General features: G+C 44.9%; 1 protein-coding gene across 2 annotated transcripts in view; it reads left to right on the top strand.

Annotated features, from left to right (window-relative positions):
- Nucleotides 1–693: 693 nt before the first annotated feature.
- KHDRBS1 (KH RNA binding domain containing, signal transduction associated 1) overlaps nucleotides 694–11,803 on the top strand; it is a 41,786-nt gene continuing 30,676 nt past the window's right edge. For both annotated transcript variants that reach the window (XR_013995724.1, XM_081087085.1), the window contains exon 1: nucleotides 694–1,426. Coding sequence is in view for 1 of the 2 variants with exons in the window: in XM_081087085.1 (XP_080943211.1) it covers nucleotides 1,045–1,426 (382 nt within the window). In the remaining variant the exon portion in view is untranslated. The remainder of the gene's footprint in view (nucleotides 1,427–11,803) is intronic.

Here is an 11,803-nt window from a genome sequence, read left to right as displayed (position 1 = left end):
TATGGAAAGGTTAGAGAAGGCGCACGTTGGTATATATAGCACCCAGAATGAGAATGATGCGGGAGGCGACCACACACCTTGGCCTCGACAGCAGTGGTAAGGGGCTCCCTGGGCGAGTTTGGAATAACCCATGGCGAGGGGCCCAACAGAGGCAGGAGGCCTAGCACTCCCACCAGGAGGAGTCACCCTAAGGATGCAACCGTCATGGATTCAGGACCTGGCCTCTGCCCCACTCTGTTGCGCATCTCTTAGTTCATGTCTCCCAATGCTCCACCTCCACCCCTCCTCCCGGCGTCAGACTCGCTTAGCTGCCCCTTCTTCCCTTCCCCCCCCAGCCTCCGCTGTGCCCGCTCTGCCCCGCTCCCAGTTCAGGCCGGCTCTCTCCGTCCAGTCTTCCCGCCTGAACAACCTCAATTCTCTCTTCTTCCCGCCACCCCTCCCCCGCACCCTCCACCCGCCGTTCCCCACGCTTGTCTCTTTTCATTTCCACACGCCAGTGACCTCGCCCCAGCCATTGAGCGCAGCCCCCGTCGGCGGCTTGGCCGTTGGGAGGGTGGGGGGGTGGCCCCGCGAGTAACAGGTCTTCCGCCCCGCACTCCGCGCCCCGCGCGCAGACAAAGACATTCCACAGCCCCCGCCCCGTCGGCGCGCTGGGGGCGGAGACGCGTGTCCCGCTAGCGCTGAGTCACGTGGAAAAGAAAACGAACGAAGAAGCCCGCGGCCGCCCGCGCACGCGCACGAGGCTCCGGCCGGGCGGGCTTGGAGGGTAGCGGGGGAGCGGGAAGGCGACGGCGCTGGGTTCCGCGGCCGGTGCGCAGGCGCCGAGGCCGGCTGGGGACTTTGTTCTCCACCGAGAGACCCAAGGGCGGTGCCGGGGCCCGGCTGCGCACGCGCGCCGCCTCATTTCCGGTGCTCTCCTTCGCTGGGTCGCTCGGGTCGGCTTCGGTCGGCGTCGCTCCCGCTCTTCCACCCCCGCCAACCGCCTCCGAGGCCTCCGCCGCCGCCGCGCCGCTTTCTCGCTTTCTCGATCGCACATCCTCCCCGATGCAGCGCCGGGACGACCCCGCCGCGCGCATGAGCCGGTCCTCCGGCCGCAGCGGCTCCATGGACCCCTCGGGTGCCCACCCCTCGGTGCGTCAGGCGCCGTCCCGGCAGCCGCCGCTGCCTCACCGGTCCCGGGGAGGCGGAGGAGGGTCCCGGGGGGCCGCCCGGGCCTCGCCCGCCACGCAGCCGCCACCGCTGCTGCCGCCCTCGGCCACAGGTCCCGACGCGACAGTGGGCGGTCCGGCGCCGACCCCGCTGCTGCCCCCCTCAGCCACTGCCTCGGTCAAGATGGAGCCGGAGAACAAGTACCTGCCCGAACTCATGGCTGAGAAGGACTCGCTCGACCCGTCCTTCACTCACGCCATGCAGCTGCTGACGGCAGGTAAGCGGGCCTCCCCGGTCCTTCCGGGCCGCCCGGCCGCATGGGTGGCCAGCGGCTTTGTTCCCCTTGCTTCCCGCCCCCTGGAGACCGAGGCGGCCGTCGGCTCCCCTTCTCTCGCGCTCATGTCGGGGAGCCTGGATTTCGTGTTCCCGTCCCGCCGCGGGTGCGGAGGAGAACGTCCGGGCTGCAGCGGAGGCCCGCAGGGGGCTCGGGATCTCCTAGCGCCAAGGTGTGGACGGGTCGTGCTCCGCTCCCCGCCCCCTGGCCGACCCTCCCCCGCCCACCTCGCGCAGCTGCCCCGGGCCCCAAGTGTTCAGATTCTTCCAGAAACGCACCTTTAACTCCCCTTCCCGCAAAGGGAGAGCTTTTTTTTTTTTTTTTGCTTTTTTTTTTGACTGTGGGTAGCGGTAGGCACCTCAGCCGAGAGTGTAGGAGGTGAAGACTGCCGGAGCAGGAAGGGGCCATGGGAGGGCAGGCTGGGGAGAGGCCGGAGTGCCCTGTCCAGCGCGCCGGGGCCGCTGGGTCCGGGCCGGACTCCGCGGGAATGAGCTTAAGTTTCTCCCAGGCAGGAGCAACCTGTGGGAATCGACGCTTAAGGTTTTTCCTAATCGGATTTCTGATTTCGGCATATACGATAATGACAGAGCCGGGAGATTGGACACCTTTATTTTTACTACGTGTGTTCGCCATCATTCAAGGAGAAAAGTAACCCTAACACAGTGAAAATGGGGTGGAGGGTGGTAAAGGGTGGTTGCACGACGTTCCCCAACGAGATGGACGGAAATGGAAGAAGTTGCACGATGCACGCACCTGAAAGGCTTGGTCTTTCTGTTTGTTTTTGCTTCGGTAGTGAAATAGAGGAGGGATCGTCGTCTTTGTTCTCTATTGTCCGCAGACGAGTGCTCCTTTCCTTCTCGGCACTGGCCAATTACCTAGTCGCTCTGCTTTCTCCCTAAAGCCGGCCGTTTCGCCCTCACTTGTGGTTGAAACGTTGCTGTAATAAGTATTTCGTATGATACCTAAGTTTTATTAGGTAAAAATTCGCAGCCTTCAACAGTGAATGGTTGGACTCCGGCAAGGTTGATACAATGGACAGGTCGTTAGGAAAACATTTCCCTCCCTTTGTTCTCTATCTCCAAACATTGGTGGGGGGGCGGGGGGGGGGTCTTTAAAAAACGCAAACTAAGAATATTTAAAGTGCTTCATTTTCAACTCAGTGCTTTGCCGTTCTGTAACACAGTTGGATTGTTTGTTCATTGTGTTCTTCCGGCAAGCTTTCTGAGAGCAAGGAATGCTTTTTATCTTTATAGTTTTCAGATTGCCTTGCATATAGCAAACACCAGGTGATTGAATTTGAAAGCAAGTACATGCAGATTTAGGAATGTTAGACTAAGTGGTAAAAGTTGACTTAGTCGTCTGGTTTTTATTTTCTCAAATCTTTAATTAGTCCAAGTAAAATTTGTGAGACTAAAATATCAAACTTTAGGACTTGAAGCTGTTGGTTTAATTCTGACCCTTAAGTAGTTACCTACTCTTGGGAAACACTTCGAACCTCAGCAACCTCAACTGTAAAGTGGGATAGTGAGTTGTGAGGATTAAATGATGTGTAAAGCGCTAGCACAGTTCCCTTTGACCTATAATTATTAGATAACAGTTTGTCACCACCATTTCCTTCTATGTGTAAATTCATGGTTAAATATGGTATGAAAATACAGTGCTCTTTAATTTTTTTTAACGTGGGCTTTTTTATGTGTTGTTATTTTTTAACCAAACAAATTCAATTGGATAAATGAGATTAAGGTAATTCTTGTTTATTAAGAACCAGACTATGTATATTTCTTAGCGTGGGAAATCTTGGTATATGTTGAACCTAACTTTTAAGGTATTTTTGAATGATCTGGGAAAGGGATTGTAGTGAAGGTAATCAACTACAAGAAAGTAAGAGACTGAGAAGACAGAATAGTGGTATTTAAGCTCTGATAATGAAACGGTAAGAAATATACAGCTAACACTTACTGTCCAGGCACTGGTCTAAGCACTTAACATCAAATATTTAGTCTTCAGGACAATACTATGAAGTTACTCTTATTTATCCTCACTTTTACAAATGAGAGAACCATGCATACAGAGATTAAATTAGCCAAGGCAACAAAGTTAGTAAACAGCATAACTAGGATTTGAAATCAGTCTGAGTCTGAATCCACACACTTAACCCTCTCCACGCCTCCACTATAGTACCTGCAACAAATTGTACTTAAGAAAATATTTTGGACCTGGCCTATGTGGCTCAGAGGTTGAGGGGACGACCAGGAGGTTGTGGTTTGATTTCTGGTCAGGGCACATGCCTGGGTTACGGGCTCCATCCCCAGTGTGGGGCATGAAGGAGGCAGCTGATCAGTGACTCTCTTGTTAATTGAGGTTTCTACCTCTCTCTTCCTCTCCTCTCTGTGCAATTAATATAATATATATAGGCCCTGGCTGTGTAGCTCAGTAGAGCATTGTACATACACCAAAAGGTTTCCGGTGCAATCTCCTGTGGGGGTGCATGCTAATAGATGTTTCTCTCTCTTCCCCCCTTTGTCTCTCCCCCTGCCCACCTCCTTCTCCTCTCTCTGAAATCAATGAAAACATATCCTCAGATAAGGATTAAAAATATATATTTTTTGTACTACTTAGACAAAATATTATAAAATCATTTTGAATGCATCAGAGTACTAGAACAGGGCAGTGAAGATGACAAGGCCAAGATATAGAAAAAGAAAACCCATAGAGCAGAGCCTAGCACTTGGGTCAGTGACTGAGGTACCTCTGCCCATTTTCAAAGATCTGCGGCAAGACCCAGACCACTCTTCCTTCACTATTCACATAGCTCTCCCTGTCCCTTACCCGGCTTTACTTTGCACTTCTCAGCATCTGATGCATTATATATTGTAGTTATGTGTTTGTTGACCACCCCTTCTCCTTCATAGCTAGAATGTCAGCTGCACCAGGACAGGGATCTTTTGTCTCCTTTGTTTACACTATATCTCCTGTTCCTTGAAGAATGCCACACACACACAGTGGCTTCTTACTAAATATTTGATGAATGGATATTCATCTTCATTTCATGATGGAAAAATAACACAGTTCTAAGGGATTTGGGTTGTGAATATAGACCTTACTAGACCGGTTGACATTTAACTATGATGACAAATGCATTTGCAGACATGCAAGGACTCGGTATACCCATGCTTGCTTTCTGAGACAAAAATAATTTATAATTTGTGTTAAATGCTTACATAATAAACAGTATGCTTTTAAGCGTATCACTGTTCTTTTTCTACTTTCTACAATTAGGAAAATATAAGTTAGTGTAAATAACTCAGGAATCAGTAAACATTTGATAGAGTAACAATCCCCAGATCTTGAAAGGATACTCAGAAATCTATCTTACAAAAGCACACAGTATAGAACATTTGCAAAGTTTATTGGAATTTCAAATTAGTTAACTCCTTTATTTTATTTATAATACACTATAAAAATATATCTAGATGTTCCTATTTCATTCTATAGGGCTAGAAGAGCTATTTAAACCAGGAAGTGGAATTGCAAAGAAATTATAGACCAAATACAGATATAAGTGTAAATATTAGGAAAGAAAGGCAGAGTTATCACTCACTGTTTGCAACAACATCATGATAGTTTACCTTGAAAAGTGGTCAGTGATGTGGTTGATTGCAAGTTAAAGATGTACAAATCAGTAGGTTTCTACTCTATGAACATTAGAAAAGAATTGACAAAATGATCTCATTTTTAGAATAGTATCAAATGCCTTGGGATAAGCAATGAAAATCAGTTCAAAATGTATGTGAATAATCATAACAACAATAATATTTAACCTTTGTAGAGCATGTAACATGTGCCATGCTACTCATAATTCAACCTTCCTGGCCATTCTCTGAGGCAGAAAGAATTTTTATCTTAATCTTACAGATAAGGAATATTGTGATCATATTGTCAACTTAAAATTTTACTGAAGGTGATGAATAGCTGAATAAAAAGAGAAATATGTCATTTCCTAAAAGGGGGGGAGGGTGTGGAGGAGGAACTAGTGTTACAAAGATTACAGAATTTTTATTTAAAATTTTTTTAAATTGATTTTGAGAGAGAGAAAGGAAGAAAGAGAAAAGCATCAATTTTGTTGTTCCACTAATGCATTCATTGGTTGATTCTTTTTTTTTTTTTTAATATATTTTCATTGATTTCAGAAAGGAAGGGAGAGGGAGAGAGAGGTAGAAACATCAATGATAAGAGAGAATCATTGATTGGCTGTACACCCCACACTGGGGATCAGGCCCGCAACCCAGGCATGTGCCCTGACTGGGAATCAAACTGTGACCTCTGGTTCATAGGTCAACACTCAACCACTGAGCCACGCCAGCCGGGCATCATTGGTTGATTCTTGTATGTGCCCTGAGCAGAGATCAAATACACAACCTTGGTACATCGGGATGATGCTCCAACCAACTAAGCTACCTGGCCAGGACAAGATGACAAAATTTTTTAAAAATATATTTTTATTGATTTAAGAGAGGAAGCGGGAGAGAGAATAATTGATCAGCTGCCTCCTGTATGCTTCCCCACTTGGGATGGAGTCCGTAACCCAGGCATGTGCCCTGACCGGGAATCGAACCTCAACCTCTGAGCCATACCGGCCGAGCAAAATGACAGAATTTTTAAATTAACATGTTGATTTTTTTGCATTTTCCAAACTAATTCAAACTGGATTTACTTTTTTTAATGTGACGTGTTGAATGTAAAGTAGCTTTAAAGAGTAAGTGAAGCCAGCCTGAGAGGAGATTCCATCCACGAATGGGACGACAACGTTCAAGACCCAGTTACAACAGGAGAACTCAAGTGACTCAAGCAAGGGGCATTCCTAGAGCACCCAAATCAGGAGATCTAAGAGACTGCACCACTGGTTCCCACAAAACACCTACTATATAAGACCACCCCACGAAGACTGGGAAGCATAAAAGTTTGACCAAATACAAAGAGTATATGAGCCCTGGCGCGTGGCTCAGTTGGTGGAGTGTCCCATATGCCAAGAGGTTGCAGATTCAATACCTGGTCAGGGCGCATACAGAAGGCAACCTCCCTTTCTCCCTCCCTCTCTCTCTCCCTTCCTTATTCTCTCTAAAAATCAATATATATGTTATCGGGTGAGGATTTTAAAAAGAATAAATGAGAAAAAAAAATTTTCAAGATAGGAAAATGATGAAAACCTGTATTGACAAATTAAGCAACAAGAACGTGAGAGAATGTGAATTACATTGCTGGTGGAAGTATTAGCCACTTTGGATAACAATTTGGCATTTCATTTAAAAGTTGAACATTCAGCCGAAACCGGTTTGGCTCAGTGGATAGAGCGTCGGCCTGCGGACTGAAGGGTCCCAGGTTGGATTCCGGTCAAGGGCATGTACCTCGGTTGCGGGCGCATCCCCAGTGGGAGATGTGCAGGAGGCGGCTGATCGATGTTTCTCTCCCATCAATGTTTCTAACTCTCTATCTCTCTCTTCCTTCCTCTCTGTAAAAAATCAATAAAATATATTTTTAAAAAAATAAAAATAAATAAAAATAAAAATAAAAGTTGAACATTCAAATTCCTTAAAATTCAACCATGCCATTCTAGAAATATGCCCAAAGAAACTTTTGCACATGAATGCTTCATTCATTAAAATAGTGCACCTTGTTCACAAAATGCTACAACTTGTTTCACCATTGATTGGATACTATGAGATTTTCAAAATGAATTACTAGTATACGACAATGAAAATAAAAACTACAGCTACATGCAACAACATGGAGAAATCTTGAAAATGTATCTGATAAAGCAGTTTTTTATAAAACTAAACATGTTTATGACTTAGCAATTGCACTTTTTTAAAAAACATATACTTTATTGATTTTTCACAGAGAGTAAGGGAGAGGGAGAGAGAATTAGAAACATCGATGAGAGAGAAACATCGATCAGCTGCCTCCTGCACACTCCCCACCAGGGTTGTGTCCGCAACCAAAGTACATGCCCTTGACCGGAATCAAACCTGGGACCCTTGAGTCCGCAGGTCAACGCTCTATCCACTGAGCCAAACCAGTTAGGGCAGCAATTGCACTTTTAAGCACTTATCCCAGAAAAATAAAAACTTAGGTTCACCTGTGCATGAATGTTCATAGCAGCTTTATTCATAATAGGCAAAAACAAAACCATATGTCTCCAATAGGTGAATAAAGCATGGTATATCCATACCGTGGAAGACTGCTCAGCAATAAAAAGAAATGACATATTGATGAATGCAACAATTTGTGTATATCTTGAGAGAATTATACGGAGTAAAAATAATCTTCAAAGGTTATATACTGTGTAATTCCACCAATTTAACATTCTACTTGTTTGTTTCTTAAGAGAGAGGGAAAAGGAGAAATATCAATTTTGTTCCACTTATTTATGCATTTATTGGTTGATTCTTGAATGTGACCTGATGGGATGGTACATGTAACCTTGATTTATCAGGATGACTGTCTAACCAACTGAGCTACCTGGCCAGGGTTAATTTTACATTCTTGAAAAGACAAAATAATAAGAGATGGAGAACAGATTAGTGGTTGCTAATGGTGAGGGAGAAATAGAGGGAAGGGACTGTGGCTGTAAAAGTGTATAGCATCCTATATAATAAGAGGCTAATAAGATCATATGTAATACCTTAATCAATAAAGAAAAATAAATAAATAAATGGCTGCTGGTCACTATGAAGCGTACTGACCACCAGGGGGCAGACACTCAGTGCAGGAGCTGCCCCCTGGTGGTCAGTGCACTTCCACAGGGGAGTGCTGCTCAGCCAGAGCCCTGAGCTGGGCTCATGGCTGGCGAGCACAGTGGTGGTGGTGGGGAGCGGGCCTAAGCCGGCAGTCGGACATCCCCCAAGGGCTCCCAGACTGCGAGAGGGTGCAGGCCAGGCTGAGGGGACACACACACACCACCACCACCACCACCCCCTGCACAAATGTTGTGCACTGGACCTCTAGTGGAGAATAATCCTGGTGATGAAACTGCTCTGTACTTTGTGGTGGTGGTTACATGAGTCTGATTAAACTGCATAGAACTAAGGACACACCCAAATAAGTGCATGTAAAACTGGTGAAATTTTAATAAAGTCAACAGATAATGTTAATTTTCTGGTTATGAGATTGTATTGTAGATATGCAAAGTATAGAGAAAACTGGTTGAAGCATACAGAGATCAGTTATATTTTACAACTGCATATAAATCTCTAATTATCTCAGAAGTATTTTTAAGAAATAAGGCCCTAAACTCTAACTTGTGCCCTGAGAAAGAGATTTGGGAGACCATGGGCAATATGCCATAATTTTCTTTAAAAGTAAGAAGGGAAGCCCTAGCCAATTTGGTTCCGTGGATAGAGTCGGCCTGAGGACTGAAGGGTCCCATGTTCCATTCCCGCCAAGAGCACATGCCCGGGTTGCAGGCTTGATCCCAGTGCGGGGGGTGCTGGAGGCAGCCAATCAATGATTCTCTCTCATCATTGATCTTTCTTTCTCTCCCTCTCCCTTCCTCTCTGAAATCAATGAGAAATATTTAAAAAAAAAAGTCAGAAGCGCCTTAACCGGTTTGGCTCAGTGGATAGAGCTGCGGACTGAAAGGTCCCAGGTTCGATTCCAGTCAAGGGCATGTACCTTGGTTGCGGGCACATCCCCATTAGGGGTGTGCAGGAGGCAGCTGATTGATGTTTCTCTCTCTCTCATCGATGTTTCTGACTCTACCCTCTCCCTTTCTCTCTGTAAAAAAACCCCAATAAAATATATTTTAAAAAATAAAATAAAGTAAGAAGGGAAGACTAAGAGGTTTAATGACTTGCTGAAGGTGACACTAAGCTTGTAGCAGAGAGGGGAATCAAACCCAGTTCTATCCAGCTTAAAAACTCATGTTCGCCGAAACCGGTTTGGCTCGGTTTGGCTCTGAATAGAGCGTCGGCCTGCGGACTGAAAGGTCCCAGGTTCGATTCCGGTCAAGGGCATGTACCTGGGTTGCCGGCACATCCCCAGTAGGAGATGTGCAGGAGGCGGCTGATCGATGTTTCTCTCCCATCGATGTTTCTAACTCTCTATCTCTCTCCCTTCCTCTCTGTATAAAATCAATAAAATATATTAAAAAAAAAACAACTCATGTTCTTTCCTTTGAGACATACATTTTAAAAATTGTTCTCATCTGCCAGAGCTACCAAAAAGTTGAAAGATTAAATTATAGTAAAAGAGTAAAAGAAATGCCACACAAGATTAGTTGAATTTGATCTAATGTAAGGAGTGACATGGGGTTAAGTACCTGCTCTGTCACTAATTAGTTTTGTGATCTCTGGCAAGTTACATAACTTTTCTGAGCCCAGGTTTCTCTGATTGTTAAATGCAGATAATCCTAGTTATAAAGACAAGATGAAGTAATACAAAATTCCTGACACACAGAACACATTGGATAAGATATGATTATTGAAAGTGTCTGGCTTGGGAACAAATGGGTCACCTCTCTGTGTTGTTTACACCTTAGCTTTTCTTTCTTTGGCTCATGGGACATCCAAGGTCTCTAGAGGCTCAGGCAAAGATCATTTAAAGGACTTAGTTTCAAAAAGTTTGTCTAGAAAGTACTTCTGCCCGAGGATAAGTCATTTTTAGGAAGCTACTTGAGTTTTCCCCCATTACATCTTGTTCCTAGCTCTCCAAGAGAAGTGAAACTAAGGAGAGAAAAACAGAATTGAAAAAGAAAAAAAGATCAGGTAACTGAACATCAGAGGCACCCACAGAGCCCTTTTATTGCCTTTAGCTGCATAACAGTGTCTGAGGTTAAAAACTGTACTTCCCAAAATTTTACAAAATAAGCTTTTTCTTGTTTAAAAAAACCTACCCCCGACACACACATGCCATTGAGAGGCAATAATAAAAGTATGAGCTTTGGCCCTGACCGGTTTGGCTCAGTGGATAGAGCGTCGACCTGCGGACTGAAGGGTCCCCAGTTCGATTCCAGTCAAGGGCATGTACCTGGGTTGCGGGCACATCCCCAGTAGGGGGTGTGCAGGAGGCAGCTGATCGATGTTTCTCTCTCATCGATATTTCTAACTCTCTATCCCTCTCGTTTCCTCTCTGTAAGAAAATCAAAATATATATATTTTTTAAAAGTATGAGGTTTGAAGTTAGAGAAAGCCTTAGTTTTAATCTTTGGTACTTTAATAGCCTTTATCATTTTTTAAAAAAAAAAATGTTTTTATTGATTTCAGAGAGAGAGGAAAGGTACAGGATAGAGAGAGAGAGAGAAACATCAATGATGAGAGAGAATCATCTGTGGTTGCCTCCTGCAGGCTCCCTCCTGGGGATCAAACCTGAAACCCCGGGCATGTTCCCTGACCGGGAATCAAACCATGACCTCTGGTTTATGGGTTGACGCTCAACCACTGAGCTACACTGGCTGGACTGATTTATCAATTTAACTTCTCTGAGTTTCAGTTTCCTCAGTTGTAAAATGAGGATTGTACCAGCTACTTCACTGAGTTAATTTTTAGGGTAAGTGAGGTAATATTGTCCAGTGTTTGATACAATGTAGACATTGAATACATGTTCAGTTCTTCCCCTTCCATACATGGAAAATAACTCTCTGGAAGACTCAAGTTGCCCCTTAATGTTTTGCTTTCTAGACTAACCTCCCCTGATTATTTTATCCTTATTTTTTAAAAAAATGTCTTTCTTGCCCTAACCGGTTTGGCTCAGTGGATAGAGCGTCAGCCTGCGGACTCAAGGGTCCCAGGTTCGATTCCGGTCAAGGGCATGTACCGTGGTTGCTGGTACATCCCCAGTGGTGGGTGTGCAGGAAGCAGCTGATCGATGTTTCTCTCTCATCGATGTTTCTAACTATCTCCCTTCCTCTCTGTAAAAAAATCAATAAAATCTATTTAAAAAAATGTCTTTCTTTTTATTGATATTAGAGAGAGGGGAAGAGAAAGGAAATAGAAACATCGATGAGAGAGAAAAATCAGCATCAATTGATCGGCTGCCTCCTGCACACCCCCCTGCTGAGGATCAAACCTGCAACCTGGGCATGTGCCCTGACAGGGAATCGAAACAGCGACCTCTTGGTGCATAGGTTGACGCTCAACCACTGAACCACACCAGCCAGGCTCTTTTATCTTTTCAATTCTCTTTTATTTAAATCATTGTTCTCTGAATTTTCAAAAAAATGCTTTCATATTAAAATTTTTGAGATAAATTGGACAAAGGGATTCTCTGAGATCTGAATAGTTCAAAATCTAGCAGAAGGATCTATGTTGTAGGAAAGCTTTAAAT

This window comes from Myotis nattereri (genome assembly GCF_964212035.1).
Source record: "Myotis nattereri genome assembly, chromosome: 3".
Classification (NCBI taxonomy): Eukaryota; Metazoa; Chordata; class Mammalia; order Chiroptera; family Vespertilionidae; genus Myotis; species Myotis nattereri.
This window is presented reverse-complemented; position numbering and strand designations above follow the sequence as displayed.